The 24,267-nt window shown below is 42.1% G+C and overlaps 1 protein-coding gene across 1 annotated transcript; it reads right to left on the bottom strand.

The window, feature by feature from the left end:
- Positions 1-1,317: 1,317 nt before the first annotated feature.
- ric3a (RIC3 acetylcholine receptor chaperone a) lies at positions 1,318-21,697 on the bottom strand. Its single transcript, XM_061883417.1, has 6 exons — positions 21,483-21,697; positions 17,672-17,889; positions 17,531-17,597; positions 17,341-17,437; positions 10,703-10,860; positions 1,318-2,212 (listed from the first exon to the last, which is right to left on the bottom strand). Exons 1-6 carry the CDS (start codon positions 21,598-21,600, stop codon positions 1,518-1,520), a joined length of 1,353 nt encoding a protein of 450 aa, XP_061739401.1. The 5' UTR covers positions 21,601-21,697; the 3' UTR covers positions 1,318-1,517.
- Between the last annotated feature and the right edge of the window lie 2,570 nt (positions 21,698-24,267).

Raw genomic sequence — 24,267 nt, 5'->3', positions numbered from 1 at the left:
TGCACTGCTCCCCGTTCCTGAGGCGGGGGACGGTGGTCCAGAATCGCTTCGAAGCAGTCCGTAAGTCGTTTTCCATGACTTCCCCGAACTCCTCCCATGTCCGAGTTTTTGCCTCCGCGACCGCTGAAGCTGCACACCGCTTGGCCTGTCGGTACCTGTCCACTGCCTCCGGAGTCCTATGAGCCAAAAGGACCCGATAGGACTCCTTCTTCAGCTTGACGGCATCCCTCACCGCTGGTGTCCACCAAGGGGTTTTAGGATTGCCGCCCCGACAGGCACCAACTACCTTGCGGCCACAGCTCTGATCTTCCGCCTCGACAATAGAGGTGCGGAACATGGTCCACTCGGACTCAATGTCCAGCACCACCCTCGTGACATGTTCAAAGTTCTTCCGGAGGTGGGAATTGAAACTTTGTCTGACAGGAGACTCTGCCAGACGTTCCCAGCAGACCCTCACAATGCGTTTGGGCCTCCCAGGTCTGTCCGGCATCCTCCCCCACCATCGCAGCCAACTCACCACCAGGTGGTGATCGGTAGAAAGCTCCGCCCCTCTCTTCACCCGAGTATCCAAAACATGAGGCCGCAAATCCGATGACACAACTACAAAGTCGATCATGGAACTGCGGCCTAGGGTGTCCTGGTGCCAAGTGCACATATGAACACCCTTATGTTTGGACATGGTGTTTGTTATGGACAAACTGTGACGAGCACAAAAGTCCAATAACAAAACACCACTCGGGTTCAGATCCGGGCGGCCATTCTTCCCAATCACGCCTCTCCAGGTTTCACTGTCGTTGCCAACGTGAGCGTTGAAGTCTCCCAGTAGGACAAGGGAATTACCCGGGGGAGCACTTTCCAGTACTCCCTCGAGTGTTCCCAAAAAGGGTGGGTACTCTGAACTGCTGTTTGGTGCATAAGCACAAACAACAGTCAGGACCCGTCCCCCCACCCGAAGGTGGAGGGAGGCTACCCTTTCGTCCACCGGGTTGAACTCCAACGTACAGGCTTTGAGCCGGGGGGAAACAAGAATTGCCACCCCAGCCCGTCGCCTCTCACTGCCGGCAACGCCAGAGTGGAAGAGGGTCCAATCCCTCTTGAGAGAAGTGGTTCCAGAGCCCTTGCTGTGCGTCGAAGTGAGTCCGACTATATCCAGCCAGAATTTCTCGACTTCACGCACTAGTTCAGGCTCTTTCCCCCCCAGTGACGTGACGTTCCACGTCCCAAGAGCTAGCTTCTGTAGCCGAGGATCGGACCGAATACATGCAACCCTAACTCAAAATGCTGGACATTTGAGGCATTTAACAAACTCCGCCCATACAAAAGAGGACATGCACGGGGAAAAAAGGACGTATGGTCATTCTACTGTATAATACTGTATTGCCCTTTGAGAAGATGAACTGTAATACAAATGGTTGTTGTAATGAGTACATAAAACATCTCTTTATTGACATAAAGAGTCATTAGGTCAAACATATTTAAAAACACTGTATCATGTGTCTCAGACTCAACTGAGTCCTTTACGTCTCCCTCCTGTTCCGCATCCTCAACCCACTGACCTCTTTAGGACTACCAACATGGACATTCGTGAGACGCTCCACAGATAACTTGAACAAATCTTCTGCTTCTTCTTGTTCTACTTCTTGCTCAGGATTGACACACACGGCACCACTAAACTCAAGACTCTCCGCCTCGGTCACTGGATCTTCCTCATCTGCATCCTCCTCCTCCTCTTCTTCTTCCACCTCTGTCCCTTCATCGTCCTCATCCACTTCCTCCTCATCGCCCCCCTCTTTAGGGTAGTGAAAGACATCTCGGCGCTCATTGAAACTAATGTGCTTCCTTCCTCCATCGTAGCCTAGCTCCTTGCTGACTTGCAGACCTAACATCTCCTGTTTTGTGTCTGAATCAGTGTGGGATGCACGACGAGGACTCAGCAAAAGTCTTCTCTCAGCTTCTGCTTCCTCCTCCTCCTCTTCTTCCTCTGTATCATCCTCCACGTCTTCAGCGTCCTCGTCTTCTTCCTCCTCGTCTTCATCTTCCTCTTGTACGATGGAAAGCTTCCTTGCTGCAATCTCTTCCTCTTCTTGCTCCATTCTTTCTGCCAAGGCCTCCGCAGTGGGCTGGTTGACGCACGGCTCTTCCAGAGCGACATTGTCAAATGCATATTTATAATGGGGTACATCATACTCAGGGTATGTCTCCTCTGGGTAGCCTGTAAGAGTGGGACAAAAGTGGTTCATTTTCACAGAATATACAGTCGTAGTCAAAAGTTTACACACACTTGTAAAGAAAATAATGTCATGGCTGTCTTGAGTTTCCATATTTCTACAGCTCTTATTTTTTGTGATAGAGGGATTGGAACACACACTTGTTTGTCACAAAAAACATTCATGAAGTTTGGTTCCTTTATAAATGTATTATGGGTCTACTGAAAATGTGACCAAATCTGCTGGCTCAAAAGTATACATACAGCAATGTTAATATTTGGTTACATGTCCCTTGGCAAGTTTCACTGCAATAAGGCACTTTTGGTCGCCATCCATAAGCTTCTGGCAAGCTTCTGGTTGAATTTTGGACCACTCCTCTTCGGTTTCTTCAGCATTGTCCACTCGTTTAAGTCAGGACTTTGGGAAGGCGATTCTAAAACCTTAATTCGAGTCTGATTTAGCAGTTTCTTTACCATTTTTGACGTCTGTTTGGTGTCATTGTCCTGTTGGAACACCCAACTGCGCCCAAGACTCAACCTCCAGGCTGATGAGTTTAGATTGTCCTGAAGAAATTGTGTCATGTTCGGTGGACTGGATTATGTTTTTGTTATTTTCTGTTGTTTTAAACTCCATTAGTTCCTGTTTTTTTGTGCACTCTTGTTTGTTTTAGTTGCCATGGTGACTTATGATTTTCACCTGCCGCTGGTGTTTGGACGCTCACCTGGCTCTAATCATGAGACTATTTAGACCGCCCTTGCCAGTCAATCGGTCTGGCGACATTGCTACTTTTCATGCCATAGTTCATGCCGCTTCCTACCTTCACACCTTGCTCAGAGTAGTCAGTTTGCATCCTGGGAGAACAAACCAAGCAGTAAGCTGCGTAAACCCCCACGTCTTGACGATTTGGAGGTAATCTTCCTTTTTCATTGTCCCATTTACGCTCTGTAAAGCACCAGTTCCATTGGCAGAAAAACAGGCCCAGAGCATAATACAACCACCACCAAGCGTGACCTCGCCTTTTCTCCTCTAAACATATTGTTGGGTATTGTGGCCAACAGCTCAATTTTAGTTTCATCTGACATCATGTGGACAAATAGAAGACTTTATAGCGGGAGGTTATGTGGTCAAATTAAACAAAAATTGAGCTGATCGAGACTGTATGTTTGATTGAACTAGAATAGCACAGTACAGGTTATAACTAGGCAGTATGAAATCATCTGTAAGTGTGGATGGCTGTTTATAGTTTGAAATGTCTTTTGATTGACAGTTGAATAGTCCAGGTGTACCCCACCGCTAACCCACAGTAACCTGTCATAGGCTCCACTCCACTAGTGAACCTAATGAGGACACACAATGTTGGATCTATTCACTTACTGGAATACTGTTGTTTAGTTTAGTGTTAATGTTGTTAGTATTTAGGTTTGAATCAATGTTTTTTTTTTCCATTAAGATCAGATGTACATTGTGAGTTTGTTATCTGGTTAGTTTAGCTGTATTCTTTTTTATTTGGTTTTGTTTTATTTAGGCACTTTTGAGACCAACATGCACTTTGGTGGGAAAATTTGTATTTGTATTTTTTTACCAGAATAAGAAAAGCACCTAAATTGTGTTTGTTCTTTGCTTAGTCGTTTCTCTAAAAATAAACCACGTTTTTGCTCAATTTGGATATCAGTTTGGACAGACTTTTTCCCATTCGTGTGTTCACTACACATGGTACATTATTTGAACAAATGTTTTGAACAATTTTCCTTGTGGATCATTAAAATTTGTCTAAGTCTATGTCTAAAGCAGCATCCCTTTGATTTTTGTTGTTAAGAAGTTAAATGTGAAAACGTTTTTATGCAATGACAAACGGCTACTCCATACAGTATAGCCTGCAATTGAAATATGCTTTAAATATATGTTTTAATTATGAAAAGGCAAACTGCAATATTCCACAATTAACAAAAAAAATCATTGTATCACCAAACGAGTCGTATGTTCATGCAGTTTCCTTTCCAAGCAGATAACAGACACGACACAAAACTTACTCATTTCTAATGGTAACTTTCTGAATTGAAGAAATACTAAAATGAATTAAAAAAAAAAAGAAATTGTGGTGGTCAGTAGGTTTCATTTTTGGATCAAGCAGAGTGAAATTCATGGAATCACTCAATTTGGAGGAAAACAATATTTATATGGATTCTCCCTGTACATTTTCATTTCCAAAGCAAACACCTGCATCAGATTGAATATGTTCATTAGTCTGCAGTTAAAAAGAGTGTTCACACCTTGGATTGACATGAATCATGGCTCCAACACAAGAGATGTCAACTTAAACGAAGGAGAGAATGATCATACTTCTTTGAATAAAGTAAATCATCACGCAATTCTGAACAATATGTTGATTGTTCAAAGTCAGCTGTGTCTAAAATCTGGACTAAGTACAAACAACATAGGAAAATCGTAAAAGGCAAGCTTAGGCCACAGGGAAAAAAAACATCAAAGTGTCAAGACAGAAAAGTTAAAGTAAATATGTCCGGGAAACAACAAATGCACAACAAAATAAATCAAAAACTAAATGGGCAGAAAACTGGAGTCACCGTCTGTGACCGAACTGTGAGAAACCAACTAAAAAAAATTAGATTGAAATACAGAAGGGCTAAACGAAAGCCGTCATTACCGTTTAAACAAACAAACAAAAAAGGTTACTATGTGCTAAGGAAAATGAATCGTGGACTATGGATGACAGGATGAAAGTCATATTCAGTGATTAATCACAAATCTACATCGGGAAAGGTGACGATGCTAAACTTTTGTCTGGTGCCGTTCAAATGACATTTATAAAGACTACTGCCTGAAGAAAAAATGTACTCAGTAATTGATGATATTAGACTGCAGTTAGGTAATGGCATGGCTGGTGATAATGGCTGTTATTCAGTAAATGCACAAGTTTACCTAAACACATTGGACACTCTTCTTGTTCCATGTATCAAAAGGATGGTTGTGAAGGATGACATCCTTTTAAAGTTGATCATTTTGCCATAGAGCAAAAACTGTGAAAAAATTCCTCAGAGAAAGATACATAAGATCCATGTCATGGCCCGCAAATAATCTAGATCTCGATCGAATTGAAAGTCTGTGGTGAGAATTGGAGAAAATGGTCCATGACAACACTTCAACCTGCAAAGCTGAACTGACAACAGCAATCACAGAAAGTTGGAGCAAGATTGTTGAAGATTAGTGTTCAGACCATGCCTCAGAGACTGCAAGCTGATACAAAGTACTAGTTGTGTGTTGTAGAGTTTTTGTTTGTTTTTCACGGTTCCATAGTGTTTTCCTCAAAATTAGTAATTCCTTATACTTCTCACTCTGCTTGTTCTAAAAATGAAACTGTAAATTAATTAATTACTTAAATTATTTTAGTATTTCTTAAAACCAGAAAGGTACCATTTGAAATTATTATAGTTTTGTGTCAGGTCTGTTATCTGTTTTTGCTGCAAGATTAAACAACTGCCAACATGGGGCAACACGGTGAAATAAGGCAGTGGTTCTCAAATGGGGGTATGCGTACCCCTGGGGGTACTTTAAGGTATGCCAAGGGGTACGTGAGATTTTTTAAAAATAGCAACAATTCAAAAATCTTTTATAAATATATTTATTGAATAATACTTCGACAAAATATGAATGTAAGTTTATAAACTATGAAAAAAATTCAACAGTGTTGACAGCTAGATTTATTTGTGGACATGTTCCATAAATATTGATGTTAAACATTAAAATCCCGGCCGAGTCATACCAAAGACTATAAAAATGGGACTCATTCCTTTCCTGCTTGGCACTCAGCATCAAGGGTTGGAATTGGGGGTTAAATCACCAAAAATTATTCCCGGGGTACTTTAACTTTAGTTAACTTTTCTTTTTTTGTGGAGAAATGTTTAGAATTAAGTTCATGAATCCAGATGGATCTCTATTACAATCCCCTAAGAGGGCACTTTAGGTTGATGAATACTTCTATGTGTAGAAATATTTATTTATAATTGAATCACTTGTTTATTTTTCAACAAGTTTTTAGTTATTTTTATATCTTTTTTTCCAAATAGTTCAAGACAGACCACTACAAATCAGCACTATTTTTGCTCTGTTATACAATTTAATAAATCAGAAACTGATGACATAGTGCTGTATTTTACTTCTTTGTCTCTTTTTTTCAACCAAAAATACTTTGCTCTGATTAGGGGGTACTTGAATTAAAAAAATACTCTCAGTGGATACGTCACTGAAAAAAGGTTGCGAACCACTGAAATAGGGGGTAGTGCGTCTGCCTCATAATACAAAGGTCCGGGGTTCGATTCTACACTCTGTATCTTTCTGTGCGGATCTTTCTTTGCATGTCCTCCCCGTGACTGCGTGGGTTCCCTCCGGGTACTCCAGCTACCTCCCACTTCCAAAGACATGCACCTGGGGATAGGTTGATTGGCAACACTAAATTGGCCCCAGTGTGTGAATGTGAGTGTGAATGTTGTCTGTCTATCTGTGTTGGCCCTGCGATGACATGGCGACTTGTCCAGGGTGTACTCCGCCTTCCGCCCGATTGTAACTGAGATAGGCTTTGCGCCCCCCGCGATCCCGAAGGGAATAAGTGGTAGAAAATGGATGGATGCATGGATACATGAACATGCTCCAAGTCTGGTGATTCCATGATATATGCGGAAGGTTGTAAAAGTTGAAGGAGAATGTGAGAAGGGACGACCATATTTGTAAATTCTCATATATGGCACAGGAAAATTTGACTCGTTTACTGGTTAACTTTGACCTAACAGTTTTTTTTTACAGTCGCTAGGACCATCCATCCATCCATCCATCCATCATCTTCCGCTTATCCGAGGTCGGGTCGCGGGGGCAACAGCCTAAGCAGGGAAATCCAGACTTCCCTCTCCCCAGCCACTTCGTCTAGCTCTTCCCGGGGGATCCCGAGGCGTTCCCAGGCCAGCCGGGAGACATAGTCTTCCCAACGTGTCCTGGGTCTTCCCCGTGGCCTCCTACCGGTTGGACGTGCCCTAAACACTTTCCCAAATACTTAGGTCACTTTTTCAAAACTCTTCACACAGTTCATTTCCCTTTCAAAATGCACTAAAACTACCAAATCGCTTCATGAATCCCTCAAATCAACTCATTGTTCCGGAACACTAACACTGGTTGACAGACAACAAACACACTTTTTCACCTACAAAACAACGACCTAAAAAACACTAACAACAGTTAGCATTTTACAATGTTTTCTTGTGTAAAACAAGGATATCTATTTTTTCTGTAATGAATCAGACTTGATGCAGAATGCTTCAATATATTTTATGTATTTTATTATTTTGTATTTTTTTGGCACTGAGTAATTCCATCCATCCATCCATTTTCTACCACTTATTTCCTTTTAGGGTCGCAAGGGGCGCTGGTGCCTATCTCAGCTACATTCGGGCGGAAGGCGGCATACACCCTGGACAAGTTGCACTCCAAAATACAATAATTTGTATACACACCATCCACTGATACAGATACAATAGTAATGGTAATCTACTCAGTCTTCTCCATTTGGCCACAGGTTGTCATCCACATCACATTTTATGTTATTTAGGGCAATACACCTAGGAAATAATCTTCGGATCCATCCCTGGCAATCTTCTGCTGATATGTCCAGGTATCCAGCATTCATTACATTTATTTATAGCATCTAATGCAGTGGTTCTTAACCTTGTTGGAGGTACCGAACCACCTTACTTTTATATGCACATTCACCGAACCCTTCTTAGTGAAAAATAAAATGTTTTTTTTTTAATTCAAGACAAAGGTATGTGTTTTTGGTAAGACTTTAGTATGGAGAACATATTCTAAGTAACAAAGACTTAATTTAAAGTTTTTTTGACACTAGGGGAACATATTCTAAGTAACAAAGACATAATTTGGAGTTATTTGGTTAGGGTTAGGGTTAGAGCAGGGGTAGGGAACCTATGGCTCTAGAGCCAGATGTGGCTCTTTTGATGACTGCATCTGGCTCTCGGATAAATCTGAGCTAACACTGCTTAACACGATAAGTAATGACTAATTCAACTTGTAATCAAAGTGTTAAAAATAACGTTCAAAATATTAAACATGCTCATGCATTTGAATCCATCCATCCTTTTTCTACCGCACTTTATTATTATTATTTTTTTAGGGCTTGCCCTCCTGGGGGTTCTTCAGACCACCAAGCACCGACATGAAAGCCTGTTTCAGGGTTACGATATTTTTTTATTTTTCAATAAGTCTCTCAGTTGCTTTCCAGCAATTGTCTTTTTCTATTTCGTTCTCGCTCGCGCTCTGGCTCCAGCTCCAACCCTGTCTCTCCTCCTGGCTGCTGCTTATAACAGAGCGACAGGTGATTAGATAACAAGGCCCAGGTGGGTTGTCTACGCACCTGTCGCTGATTTCGAGGCCGGTCCTGGCACACCCAGCTTCGCTGCAGGCCCGCAGGTCACGCCCCCTCCACAGTTAGCTTCAGAATATCAATGTTATTACAAAGAATAAGAGACGTATTATACTTAAGTAATGTTGGTCTTACTTAAAAATGCACGCATTTAGGTGTGTTCAGTGTTGAAAAAAAAATGATATGGCTCTTACGGAAATACATTTTAAAATATTCGGATTCTTGGCTCTCTCAGCCAAAAAGGTTCCCGACCCCTGGGTTAGCGGGTTAGTGTTATAATGAGGCCACGTCGAATAAAGCATTAATAAGTACTTGATAATGACTAGTTAAAAGCCAATATGTTACTAAGTTGCATGTTAATAAGCAACTAATTAATGCTGAATATGTTCCACATACCAAAGTGTTATCATGTTTTTTTTACTAGTGCACAAAATGAACCGTGTATGAACGTCACCTTGTTCAAAGAACAAAACCAACACAGTGCCTAAACTCACAACAAATTACACACCTGCAAATCAGTCTGACTTCTGCTGTTGCCGTACCCATTATACGCCGATAAGGAGAAGTTTTTATTGGCACAATGAGTCTGGTGTGTTTTGACCTCTGCCGAACGCCTGAGGCTGACTCACCGAACCCCTAGGGTTCGATCGAACCCAGGTTAAGAACCACTGATCTAATGTTACAATTTAAAATATATTTTATTAAAATATTACTGGGGCTTCACGGTGGCAGAGGGGTAAATACGAAGGTCCTGCAGTCCTGGGTTCAATCCCAGGCTCGGGATCTTTCTGTGTGAAATTTGCATGTTCTCCCCGTGAATGCGTGGGTTCCGTCCGGGTACTCCGGCTTCCTCCCACCTCCAAAGACATGCACCTGGGGATAGGTTGATTGGCAACACTAAATTGGCCCTAGTGTGTGAATGTGAGTGTGAATGTTGTCTGTCTATCTGTGTTGGCCCTGCGAAGAAGTGTCGACTTTTCCAGGGTGTACACCGCCTTCCGCCCAATTGTAGCTGAGATAGGCGCCAGCGCCCCCTGTGACCCTAAAAGGGAATAAGCGGTAGTAAATGGATGGGTGGATGGAATATATTACTGTAAAATTGTAGCAAATTGCTGTCTTATTCAAGATTGTATTATGTTATTGTTTTGAACTTAAGTTGAACAGTTTTGAAAACAGTATGTATCTATCCATCCCTTTTCTACCGCTAGTCCCTTTTGGGGTCATAGGGGGTGCTGGAGCCTATCTCAGCTGCATGCGGGCAGAAGGCGGTGTACACCATGGACAAGTCGCCACCTCATCACAGGGCCAACACAGATAGACAGACAACATTCACACTCTCATTCACTTATTAGGGATCATTTAATGGTTATAATCAACCTATCCCCAGGTGCATGTCTTTGGAGGTGGGAGGATGCCGGAGTAACCGGAGGGAACCCACGCAGTCACAGGGAGAACATGCAAACTCCACACAGAAAGATCCCGAGCCCAGGATTGAACTCAGGACTACTCAGGATTTATGTATTGTGAGGCAGACACACTAACCCCTGTAATCATGTGCAAATCGGCCTGTAAGTAGTTTTGGCGGTTGTTGTACCGAAGTGAGAAAATAATTAAAGTAATTTGAAAGATGTAGTCTTTGAATGCATTTTGTGCCAAAGCAAATGATCCCCAGTTAGCCTGTGTCCCAAAGTAGAGCCTATTTATACTTCAGTTGTGCTCACTGTGTGAAGAGTTTTCATAAAGTATTGGGAAATGTGTCCTGGCGACTGTTAAAAAACTGTAATAGAACTCCCTAAAATCAAGGGCAATTAAATCCAAAAACTAATGAGTAGTTATCTACTTCCAATACGTCTACACATTTTGAGACAACCATGGTTAAGATTTACAGAAAGAAATAAGGTTCTTTGGCATTGCAGTTCGGTTGACATGTACAAAGCTGACGATCAAATTTTTGTCAAAATATGTGATTGTAAGAGAATGAAAAGTAAGTGTTTGCTATTTGCGTATTACAAACGCAAAGCGTGTGTGTGTGTGTGACAGAGGACAGTTATTGTACCTTCCCAATCAACGCCATAAGGGACTTCTTCAGCTTCCATCTCTGGGGACGCAGCTTCCAGACGACTTTCCTGTATATTCTGTGTGATTTGTCTTAGCTGTCTGAGGAGCTTCTCTTCTTTCTTCGATGGCGCTGTCTTACTCTTCCTGCGTCTGCCACTAGAGGGCAGCAGTGGTGCAAAACAGAAACGTTCCTGCATTATGTGGTAGATTCAAAGGGGAAAATGCACTCTTGGAATTGAGCCCATCATTCACAATCCCAATGTAAGACAAAAACACATATGTCTTTCTATTTTTCTTAATGCGTTCTAATTTGTGGTGGCTAACAATGCCGCGAATGGGAGCATCTATTGCGCCCATGTAGCCTTCTAAAAAAACATCCCAAAAAACACCAATAATATTCCATTTAAATGTTGTGACCTGCATAGTAACCAAGTATGAGTGATAATGTTATAAGCGCTAACGCAGAAGAACTACTTTTAGTGGCACCATGATCACAGGGATGTAGCTATCTTATGCAGCTACAGTATTGACATACTAAACCGGTGAGCTGCTGCATCGCTTCTGAGATGGTAAAAGTTTATTCTAGATTGTAAATTATGCCTCTCACTTGTATAGTGGAAGGTTTTAGCCATAAACTGAGAAGTTGGTCAACTTTGACATTCAACTTAGACCAGGAGATCACGACAAAGGCACAAAACCCTTTTTTTTTTTCTACCTGCGTGAGGAATATGATAAATTCTTCTTCCAAACGGGAAGATATCAACATCCCATCAGTCAGCATCCCACTGAGAGTAGCCATTACACAGTAAGGGATAATTTTTACATGTTCAAAGTTTGTATTTTTTGTTTAACACTTAGCAATCGTGCTACTTGCTGGATCTACTTGTCAGTCAGCTTCTAAAACTTGTAGCTCATCCTCTGTATATTCAGGCTCTAAGATATAAGGTTCTGCATAATCATGTGTCCCAAAGTAGAGTTTATTTTGGTTTCAATATTAGAAATAGTTGTATTTTGTTCAAGTAAATACAGAACGTTGCGATGCGTCTGTAAAATTAATGCGCCACCATATGCTTAAAATGAGAAAAATACGTAAATATTACATGCTATTATAAGTGTGCTTGTTACTACATTACCTATATACTTACAGTGTGAATATAAAAAAATGGTAGTTGTCTGTCTCTGTGTTGGCCCTGCCATGAGGTGGCGACTTGTCCAGGGTGTACCCTGCCTTCCGCCCGATTGTAGCTGAGATAGGCGCCAGCGCCCCCCCGCGACCCCGAAAGGGAATAAGCGGTAGAAAATGGATGGAAGGATGGATGGTAGTTTTTGGATATTTTTAGGGTGCTTCATAGGCAGATTAAAGCAAATCCTTTTACCTTTATTGTTAGCTGACTCTCGCTAGTGTTTATTTGCAAGTCAGAATGCATAGAAAACCAACAACTACTTAAGTGTGCTTGTCTGACATAAGGATTGTGATTGATAAGACACAATTCTGACAAAGTGCATTTCCCCTTACTGCTATTAATTAGTATTTAAAACATATCCCTCTGTTAGGTCAATATTTAGCATGTATTTGGAATTTAACTAAATAGTTTCCCCAGAACTATAAAGCTTTTAGTTTTTTGTGTGTGTGTTCAGAGTTGTACAATTGCTAAGAGTTGCTAATAAGGGGCATATGTGCAGCAACTTCCAAACACTCCAAATTACAGAAATAAATCAAAATACAATAAAACAAATGCAATTGAAAAATACTAAGATCACACAAATACTGAAAGATCAGAACATAAAAGCTGCAAACACTAAACACAGACACAAACCCCCAATAACAAACCGCATAAGAAAACTGCAGCGAGTTCACAGAAAAAAATAATAGGGGTTGTCCGTTTTTAAGCAGAATTCCTGGAAGAACATTGGCTGACTTTTGAAGAGGCAAAATGAAAAGGTACATTTTACATGTTTATGTTCAATCTTTAGCCTTCATTTTTTTATTTACAATATTAAAGAACCATTGAATAATGCACATAATGTTGGTGTTACTCTCCTGGTAAACTTCTATTTGTATTCTGTTAAGTTTCAACATTGTTTTTTTACATTTGTTTTTGTTCCTGCAGTGTTTCTATAGAGATAGATACATAGATCATCTACAGTAGGTAAGTTATGCATTTTATTGTGTACAATATTTTAATGCTGCTGTAGTCAGCCGTACCTTTTTATCACTGTCAGGCTTGGGCTGTGGATGTTTGTGCTTCCTCGATGCAAGGATGATGTGGGACGAGTCAGGCGTGAATTCAGGTACATGATTTATTAAATAAACAAACACTATAATCAAAAATAATCAAACTAAGGGCGCTCACAAGGAGGTATAAACCTTGACTACAAAATATAAACAGGAAACAAAAACACTTGCTCGATTGGCATGAATGAACTATGAACAGACAAAACAAAAATAGCATTGTGGCATAAATACATAAACTTACTCGGCATGAAACTGTGGGCGAGGACGTGGAGGTTTGAACAGCATGGATAGGGTGCGTGCGAGTGTGAGAATCCCAGGACGAAGACAAGAAAAAGAGTGACTTAAATAGCTGTGATGGTTAGTGTAAACAGGTGAGGCTGAGAACAGGGACGTGACAGGTGAAAACTAATGAGGTTGGCATGGAAACAAACAAAACCAGGAAGTGCAAAACGTGACTAATTGTCCAAAATCAAAAACATAACATGACAAAACATAATCCATATGTGTGACAGAGCCCCCGCCCCCCCGTTAAAGACAGCTACCAGATGTCCAAAACAAAAAACAAAACAAAACTATGATCGAGAGTCATGGGAGGGCGGGAGGGGGACATGGCGGTGGATCGCCAAACCAACGGGGCAAGGTCAGGTGGTGGCGACGCGTGGAGGCACGAGGTGGGCGACCCGGGAACGGCCATATCCGTGGCCGACCCCCTTGGCCTGGTGGACGACCACGTAGTGGTCACAACTGTGGCCGACGAGGAGGGCGTGGTGGACGACCACGTAGTGGCCACAATTGTGGCCGACGAGGTCAGCATCTTTGGCGTGGTGGACACCCACGTAGCAGCCACATCCGTGGCCAACAAGGAGGCGGGTGCGTCGTCATCGTGGACTTGAGCTTGGCGGTCGACGTGGACTTGAGCTTGGCGGTCGACGTGGACTTGAGCTTGGCGGTCGACGTGGACTTGAGCTTGGCGGTCGACGTGGACTTGAGCTTGGCGGCACTTGGCGGCGTGGACTTGGACTTTGGCCTGGACGTGGTGGCCTTGGAGCTGGCCGCTACAGCTTAATCGGCCGAAAGACTGGTGGAGGTGGCCGTGTTGGCCGCTGTGGCTTGGCAGGCCTAAAGACTGGAGGTGGAGGACGGGCTGGTCGTTGTGGCTTGGAACCGCACCGGGCAGAACCAACCCACAAGCTCCCAGCCCCAGCCCCCCCCTCAAGGAGTGGCTGCCAGACACTTTCAGCATGGTCTGGAACAGTCTTTTGGGGAGGGTGGAGGGCGGTGAGGAGGAGGAGGGCAGAATCTCCCCCTTTAAATTCTCTAAAATGTCCTTTTCTTTTACTTGTCTTAGTTTGATTTTTTGAAAAAAATTATTGTGGCTCGGGGGGGGGGCTTGAGTCCTGGGGGGCGTAGCATGAACTTTGGATTCATTTTGACTATCTGCAGAAAAAAAAATGTGTGCCTTGGGAGGGGAGGAAAAGCCGCACTGTGCGTACCTGTCAGACAGCGTTGAGGGACAAGTCCTGTCCCTCTTCTGCGCGTGCCTGTGCGTTGCTCCGGACCGCCGCCGGGGCGCTTGCGTCCCAGGTGGTGTGTCGTCACCGCGCGATGAGCCAGGTGCTGGGGAGGACATCCGGCTGACCCGTGAGTGGGGGCGGAAGCAGTCCTCTGCATCCGCCACTTTCGCCAGAAGTTGGCTCCATGCTTCCACCGCGCTGGGAGGAAGCTCTTCATCGCTCAACTCCTCTTCGTCCTCGTGCGCCCATGGCTGAGCGTTCGCGACGAGCCGGAGGAACATCTCCTGCTTGTCCGCTTCCGTGAGGAATATTTCTTCCACGTCGTTTGCGAGGAAGCCCTTTTGCTGGGATCCTTCTGTCAGGCTTGGGCTGTGGATGTTTGGGCTTCCTCGATGCAAGGATGATGTGGGACGAGTCAGGCGTGAATTCAGGTACATGATTTATTAAATAAACAAACACTATAATCAAAAATAATCAAACTAAGGGCACTCACAAGGAGGTATAAAACTTGGCTACATAATATAAACAGGAAACAAAAACACTTGCTCGATTGGCATGAATGAACTATGAACAGACAAAACAAAAATAGCACTGTGGCATAAATACATAAACTTACTCGGCATGAAACTGTGGGCGAGGACGTGGAGGTTTGAACAGCATGGATAGGGTGCGTGCGAGTGTGAGAATCCCAGGACGAAGACAAGAAAAAGAGTGACTTAAATAGCTGTGATGATTAGTGAAAACAGGTGAGGCTGACAACAGGGACGTGACAGGTGAAAACTAATGAGGTTGGCATGGAAACAAACAAAACCAGGAAGTGCAAAACGTGACTAATTGTCCAAAATCAAAAACATAACATGACAAAACATGATCCATATGTGTGACAATCACTGCCTAACTATTTTATATGTACTGCAGAGGATATTTGCATTAAATTAAATTTAAGAGTACATTCTTAACATGTTTTATACTAATATGATTTTTTAACATATTTTAGGTTTACTTTATTTCGACATTTATAGTATTTCTCTTAACATGTCCTAATGCTGCTAAAAATAGGAGTGGAAGTAGTATTATTGTCGCAAAATTATTTATATGTATCTCAATCTGTGCTTGTGTAATCCAATTCATATGTCGGTGTACCTGGAGCTCTGAAGCAAGTGTTTTGTGTATTGCGCACAATAACAATAATACCATGTTACAAACCCCGTTTCCATATGAGTTGGGAAATTGTGTTAGATGTAAATATAAATGGAATACAATGATTTGCAAATCATTTTCAACCCATATTCAATTGAATACACTAAAAAGACAAGATATTTGATGTTCAAACTCATAAACTTTATTTTTTTTTGCAAATAATAATTAACTTAGAATTTCATAGCTGCAACACGTGCCAAAGTAGTTGGGAAAGGGCATGTTCACCACTGTGTTACATAACCTTTTCTTTTAACAACACTCAATAAACCTTTGAGAACTGAAGAAACTAATTGTTGAAGCTTTGAAAGTGGAATTCTTTCCTATTCTTGTTTTATTTAGAGCTTCAGTTGTTCAACAGTCCGGGGTCTCTGCTGTCATATTTTACACTTCATAAGTGCGCCACATATTTTCGATGGGAGACAGGTCTGGACTGCAGACGGGCCAGGAAAGTACCTGCACTCTTTTTTTTTACAAAGCCACGCTGTTGTAACACGTGCTGAGTGTGGCTTGGCATTGTCTTGCTGAAATAAGCAGGGGCGTCCATGAAAAAGACGGCGCTTAGATGGCAGCATATGTTGTTCCAAAACCTGTATGTACCTTTTCAGTATTAATGGTGCCTTCACAGATGTGTAAGTTACCCATGCCTTGGGCATTAATGCACCCCCATACCATCACAGATGCTGGCCTTTGAACTTTGCGTCGATAACAGTCTGGATGGTTCGCTTCCCTTTTGGTCCGGATGACACGATGTTGAATATTTCCAAAAACAATTTGAAATGTGGTCTTGTCAGACCACAGAACACTTTTCCACTTTGCATCAGTCCATCTTTGATGATCTCGGGCCCAGAGAAGCCGGCAGCGTTTCTGGATGTTGTTGATAAATGGCTTTTGCTTTGCATAGTAACGCTTTAACTTGCACTTACAGATGTAGCGACAAACTGTATTTAGTGACAGTGGTTTTCTGAAGTGTTCCTGAGCCCATGTGGTGATATCCTTTAGAGATTGATGTCGGTTTTTGATACAATGCCGTCTGAGGGATTGAAGGTCACGGTCATTCAATGTTGGTTTCCGGCCAGGCCACTTACGTGGAGTGATTTCTCCAGATTCTCTGAACCTTTTGATGATATTATGGACCGTGCAAGTTGAAATCCCTAAATTTCTTGCAATTGCACTTTGAGAAACGTTGTTCTTAAACGGTTTGACTATTTGCTCACGCAGTTGTGGACAAAGGGGTGTATCTCGTCCCATCCTTTCTTGTGAAGGACTGAGCATTTTTTGGAAAAACATTTTTTTACCCAATCATGGCACCCAACTGTTCCCAATTAGCCTGCACACGTGTGGGATGTATTATTGCCACCTTTCCCAACTTCTTTGTCATGTGTTGCTGGCATCAAATTCTAAAGTTAATGATTATTTGCAAAAAAAAAATTGTTTATTGTTTTAAACATCAAATATATTGTCTTTGTGGCATATTCAACTGAATATGGGTTGAAAATGATTTGAAAATCATTGTATTCCGTTTATATTTACATCTAACACAATTTCCCAAGTCATATGAAAACGAGGTTTGTATTTACCATTTTTATTTGTGTCATTTTTAATTTGCAGCATTTTCTTTTTGCATTTCTTTAACGTTTGTGTTTATTATTTCTCTGTTTGGAGCGTTTGGGCCCCTGTACAACTGACCTTCCAGAAGCCCGACTGTTTTTGGCAGTTATCCTCGCCATCATCCGTTCTGTCTGAAGTAATTGCTCCTCGAGTCTGGCAAACTCATCATCGTGTGCTTCAGTGTTTGTCAAAAGAGAAAACTCAATATTGGAATGGAATCTATTTCACACAACTTTTAATTGACCTCTTACAAGACTGAAGTACTTACTAGTATTCCTCTCTACTGTGCTCTTAATGTACTTTCCTGATGTAGTACACTTGCCCTTGCAGGTCAACTGTAAACATAGAAAAGTGGAATTAACCGTCCATTTTATCAAAACCTCAATCAGGACTTTGTGTTGACGCTAACCTTGTAAATGATATAGAGAATGTAAAGAAGAATTCCAAATCCATAAATGGGTATAACTTGGGCCATCAGATAGTACTTTTTCCCACGTCCGATCCCTTTGATCCTGGCAGTGGCCTCCATGCTGTGTGTCAGGGAGTGGAAAGGGTCCACAGCCCACTGCTCCGGGTCATCAGACAAGGACACCTGATGCATCCTTGGAGGGTAGAACCCAGGGCCTGCTACAGAGGACAATAAGTGGTTGATAATAGATCAATGTTAAAACAAGTATTCTAAACACAAAAAGTAAATAGAACATTTGAATATTGTGAAACATATATAAAATAACTACAAATTACCAAAGCTATAATAGTACAGTCATATTGTTGGAAATTATGTGTACTTTATCACACATGCTGAAAGGCCGTTGCTATAGTTATTAGCTATTGTGCTCAAATTGTACTTTTCTGTCTGTGCAAGGACAAAACTGGTTATGAGAGGGGACCTAGCCTCAGATATTTTGTTTTGCCCACTAACAGCCAAGGACTTCAAGAAGAAAGCAGAGACAAGCCCTTCCATCACGTATTGTGCTTACTGGAGCTGCTTTGCATGATATGTGTGACCACTCCTTTTAGAAGCGGCCTCAGTGATGTAACCAGGGACCTCCCAAATAAATAGAGGAGCATGTAGGACTGTTACCTTAGAGCATCGGTTTGTTCTGTAACTAAGACTACAGTCCCAAACGTCTCTCCTCATTGAGCCAAATTGAACTCTATCTCTGCATGAATCCTTGCTTCTTGTCTGTCTAATAGATGTCATCAGTGTTTGAACCTGACCAATATAATGCACAAACAATATGGAATCATCAGACTCGGTAATGTCATGACCCTCCATGGCTGTGGTTGGACTTGTGTAGTTTTTCTTGTGCATGGTGTTATTTTCAGTTCCAGGATTCTGGTTTTCTGTGTTTAACTTCTTGTGTGTGTTTTTCCCTGTCTGCCCTCCGAGCGCCAGTTCCCACACTTGTTCCTGGTTGACAATTTGGACACACCTGTTCCTGGTTGTGAAACCGGTTCCTAATTTTTTCCAGCCCTGCCCATGGTGTATCTCTGGCTACGTTCCCACTGCAGGGTCGAATGTCATGTACGTTTTTTTTTTTTTGTCAAATCCCATCTTTTTATGTAGTCATTCACATTACAAAAAAGTGCAATGTCTAAAGTGAACACAATCTGTCCTGCATGCAGACATGACGTCATGGCATCACACGTGCTGCAGTGTTTACCGAAGTAAACATGGCTTTAATTCTAGTCCATCTCAGCGTTCGTGGCAATTTCAAGGATTGCGTGCAACTGCAGTCAACATTTTATGAACTGAATTATTGTGAATGAAATTTTAAAACACGAGAGTGCAAGTATTTTGGCTCTGGCAGTTTGCGGGACATGTTACGTTCACGTCTGCTTTGAAGAGCATGTCGGTGAGCACTCGGAGGCATGAGTGGTGGAACATTAACATGAGTTCCTGAAACATTACATTTAGTTTGTTTTTTGGCGAAGATTTACAACGTTTATCACTTTGTGATGGCGTTGTAGTTGGATGAATGCGACCGGAGCGTTTACACTGCAGTCGCATGGCTTATATATCCGATGTATTTATATCCGAGTCATACCAAAGACTATAAAAATGGGACCCATTACCTCCCTGCTTGGTACTCAGCATAAGGGTTTGGAATCGGTGGTTAAATCACTAAAATGATTCCCGAGCCCGGCCACCGCTCCTGCTCACTGCTCCCCTCACCTCCCAGGGGGTGAACAAGGGGATGGGTCAAATGCAGAGAGTAATTTCACCACACCTAATGTGTGTGTGTGTGACAATCATTGGTACTTTAACTTTCACTTTTATATCCACATAACGAAAGAGGCTTGGGTTGGATATGAAACATTCGGAAATTGCACTGTTCTCAATGACATAAAAAGTCTGATCGATACATGTCTCATATGGGCACAAATATCTGGGTTGACCTGCTGTGTGAACCAGGCCTCTGGAATCACATTGCATGCATCTTTCCTTTGTCTTTACAGTTAATTGATGAAGAGCACTGTTTGTCACTTCATGCCTCTGACACGGCAAGCTGTTATAAAAGCCACGGATGGTGCAACCAAGTACCAGTGGTGTGTTGTAGTGTATGTTTTTGTTTTTCAAATTTCCATAAATGTTTTCCTCTGTACTGAGCAATGCCATGTTTTTTTTCACTCAGCTTGATCTAAAAATGGTACATTTACTGACAACCACAACTTTTTCTTGATTTATTTTAGTGTTTCTTTAAATCAGAAAGTCGTCATTTGAAATGACTATAGTTTTGGATAGTATCTGTTATGGCACAGTATCTCCTTTTTTCTATAAAATTAAACGAATGAATCCTCCAAGTCTGGTATTCCAGGGAGTGTAGCATATATAAGACTACACTACAACAACAAAACCAGAAATAATAAAACTAATACTAATATTACAGAGGGTTTTGTCATTTTTATCTGAGATTTTTTTTTAGTCTGCTGATTGGAATGTTTTTATATGCTTTATTGTTGTTGTTTTTCTATGGGAAGCCCTGTGTTTGAAATCAATGGCTAAATAATAGCAATAATAATAATAATAATGATCAAATATATGCATGTCTACACACAGTATTTGTATAATTGTCATTTTCTGGTGTGTCTTCTTGTGATTTGTTTTTTGTATATCTTGGTCAGTGGTTCTCAAATGGGGATACGCATAACCCTGGGGTACATGAGATTTTAAAAAAATATTCTAAAAATAGCAACAATTCAAAATTCCTTCATAAATATATTTATTGAATAATACTTCAGCAAAATATGAATGAAAGTTCATAAACTGTGAAAAATAAATACAACAATGCAATATTCAGTGTTGACAGGTAGATTTTTTTGTGGACATGTTCCATAAATATTGATGTTAAAGATTTCTTTTTTTGTGATGTTTAGAATTAAGTGGATGAATCCAGATGGATCTCTATTACAATCCCCAAAGAGGGCACTTTAAGTTGATGATTACTTTTATGTGCAGAAATGTTTATTTATAATTGAATCACTTGTTTATTTTTCAACAAGAGTTTAGTTATTTTCATATCTTTTTTTCCCCAAATAGTTCAAGAACGACCACCATATTTTTGCACTGTTATACAATTTAATAAATCAGAAAGTGATGACATAGTGCTGTATTTTACTTCTTCTTTACCAAAAATGCTTCGCTCTGATTAGGGGGTACTTGAATTAAAACAAATATTCACAGGGGGTACAGTAAATCACTGAAAAAAGGTTGAGAACCAATGGTCTAGGTAGCCCTTTGTTTTCAGCAATGTTTTGCTCTTAAATGACATAAATAAAACAGGTGTGGCCTTTTAATTGTACAAATGTTCTGTCATGTGCAACATTTGTCATATAATATTGATGTTTGAACGCGCAGCGTGTACCTTATTGTAATCAGTGTTTAGGAACATTACATTGTAGCAGAATGTACAATCACACTATACATTCATAAGCATAATCATAGTTGTTTTTTTCTAACTACTTTAACAAAATGACAATAAGGATCATAATAAATGATTACAACATGCAGTCACTGAAATATGTTATGTTTAAAAGATATAGCTATTCAAATGATACAATGAATAATGATCATAATGGAACCCATTGGTGTTTACGTAACATGATGTGCACATTACGATGACCTAGCACTCTCTGCTGTCTAATGTAACAGCTGGCAGCAGCTCTAATAACAGCACTGAAGGTGGATGGAGGATGCTGTGATAAAGTGTACTTACCCTGTGGCTGTCCCATTTCTTTTTTGGCTCTGGGTAAAAATAGCCTGGGCAAGAAGAGAGACACGCAGAGGACAGAGCAGGATATCAAAGTAACCTTCTGACAGGTAGTGATGGACATGTTGTCTCACTTGACAACTCTCATGCGTTGATTTCCTTTGAACATCAAATCCAGTGTACAAAGCTGTTTCCTCACTCATCTGTTGATGTCCTGCTCAGATTAGAACAGATTAAATGAACGGCCTTCAGAAACTGGTGGGCGTATTACCGACTAATCCACAAAGAGGGACATCGCTGGCCATTTTGAACAGGATGCTGCTCACTTTGATGGGAAATCGGACACACAAAAAATGTGTTCTTTGCAATACAATGGGAAACTTTTTTGTTCATTACCAATTATTAATATTGATGTTTTTATTTTTTTTGTATTTTTTTATGAAAAATTATGACACCATGCCATTTTAATGAATACATTTTATTTGTTATTTATTACAGTGAACTGTCAAACTGTTTTCTCTCGGTACCACATGCGACACCACTGGGCTCTCCAAGTAACACTAAAATCCAGTAGCATAGCAGGCTCAAGTAATCATTAAAAACAAGGCAAATGTTTTATTTAACAAGTATATCTAATAGTTTTGGCCACTGTAAGAACTAGGGCTGTGAATCTTTGGGCACAAAATGATTTGATTCGATCCTCGCCGCAGTTCTTGGTTGCCTCCTGCATGGACAGGGGGGGCTCTGTGTGGTATATCCGAGCCCTCTGCTCTCCTACTTGTAGCACACACACACACACACACACACACACACACACACACACACACACAAACACAACTTTGAGGGATTGTCCTGCGGGGAGGCCTGGTGGGGGGCTGTGGACGCCTCTTTGGGGCTCCAGTCCTCCTGTATTGATCTCCACTCATCCATCCCTCAATTTTAGCAGCATATTACTTAGGGTTTGGGGGGCTCGGCATGGTTGGGACCCACCATGGCCTTGATGTCCCCCAATTTTTAATTCATTATTAGTTCCCACAAGCATACATATCTCCCTCACGTTACAGTACACACATCAATAGGGACTGGAGGTCGACTGTAATGTCTGGCCTCCTAATTTTAACTACACGGTAGACAATCTGGGGTCCTTATACACATGCATGGGTGGGTTGGGGTTCGGGAGTATATCGCGGCCCACATTACCTCCTCAGCCGGCGCGGACTGCGGGGTCTGGTGGCCTGCCATTCCCAGCAAGGATTTTATTTTATTTATTTTTTTGTTACGTTTACTTGTATTTTTTTATTTATTTAAAATGTTTATTTGTTTGTCCAGGGTGTACACCCCCTCCGCCCGATTGCAGCTGAGATAGGCTCCAGCACCCTCCTCAACCCCGAAAGGGACAAGCAGTCGTGCGGGTTTCGCTTCTGTTGGGCGCGGTCGATGCCCGTGTGGTCCGGCCCGGCGCTGTGGTGTCTGGTGTGGGTGCTGTGTCTCGGTTGTTTGGGCTGTGGTGTGTTTGTGCGGGTTTGGGTTGGGGGGGTGGTGGTGGGAGGGGGCAGTGTCTTTTGGGGGGGATATGTTGATGTTTCTTGTTTGCGTGCTGGTGATAGGGCTGTCTGGCGAGCTTGCGCTGGCTGGTCTCCATAATCCTGTTGGTGTGTGGCTGTTGGTCGTGGTTTTTCGATCACTTTGATTTGATCGGGTGGTGCTGGCTCTCTGGGGGTATTGCAGCCGCTGTTTCTGCTATCGTTTGTTGGGACTATGGGCACCCGTAGCTTCTGGATCCGGTGCGGGGGTTGGCCAACGTTGTGACTTGTGGCAGCACATGCACTTGGTGGTTGTCGAGGCTGGCATACTTGCCAGCTTCGTTCTCGTTTATTGTCATGTTGGTTGGCTTGGCGGGTGTTGGCCTGGGCCTGCCCTGCATACTTGCCAACCCTCCCGGATTTTCCGGGAGACTCCCGAAATTCAGCGCCTCTCCTGAAAACCTCCCGGAAGAAATTTTCTCCCGAAAATCTCCCGAAATTTAGCAGGAGCAGGAGGCTATGCCCTCTCCAGCTCAAACATGCGCAGTTTGTAGCTTGAAAAGGAGGATGGCAGTCGGGTCTGAAGGCATTTAAAGTAATTTTTAAAAACAACTGCTAATCCTCCTCCTTTTCGACCGGAAAACCGCAAAGAATTAAAGTAGGAACACTCCGGAGGCAGAAGTTCATTAAGAGGGGCAGACTCACCGGCTCTCAGCCATGTTTCCGTCACACAGAGGAAGTCATGTCCGCTGGAAGTGAAGAAATCCTTCAGGATAAACATTTTGTTTGTCGAAGATCTTGCATTCACAAGACCGAACCTGGCAGGGGCCAGCACGTCCAAGGGCACAGCTAATCCAGGTGGGGCCCGACACATAGCCCGCAGGTGGCGGGGGAGAGGAGCCGCGAGGCGGGAAAGGAAGGCAGGAATCCGGCCAGGTGAAAAAGCTGATTGGGACGTCGAAAAACTGACGTCAAAGTTGATCATATCAGTGGGAGAGGGGCAAAGATCCAACAGTGTTTGGCGGTCATACACAAGCAGTGAGCTGACAGAGACGAAAATAGACGCAAACAACACAAAAACGGACAGAGCTAACAGCGAGAGACGGCCGGCCAAAGCACATACTGGCGCCATCTTCTCGAAACTCGGAAGTGACGTTACTCAAATAGAGAAAGGTAATTGTTGTTGTTGTTTTTTTAGTAACCAGCAAGCATAGTACAGTTAGTAGAACAACTGTGTTTTTATTACTGTGTATTTGATAGGTGTCGTC

Source organism: Nerophis ophidion, linkage group LG02 (assembly GCF_033978795.1).
Source record: "Nerophis ophidion isolate RoL-2023_Sa linkage group LG02, RoL_Noph_v1.0, whole genome shotgun sequence".
NCBI lineage: Eukaryota > Metazoa > Chordata > Actinopteri > Syngnathiformes > Syngnathidae > Nerophis > Nerophis ophidion.
The sequence above is the reverse complement of the archived record's forward strand: the minus strand, read 5'-3'. Positions and strand labels throughout refer to the sequence as shown.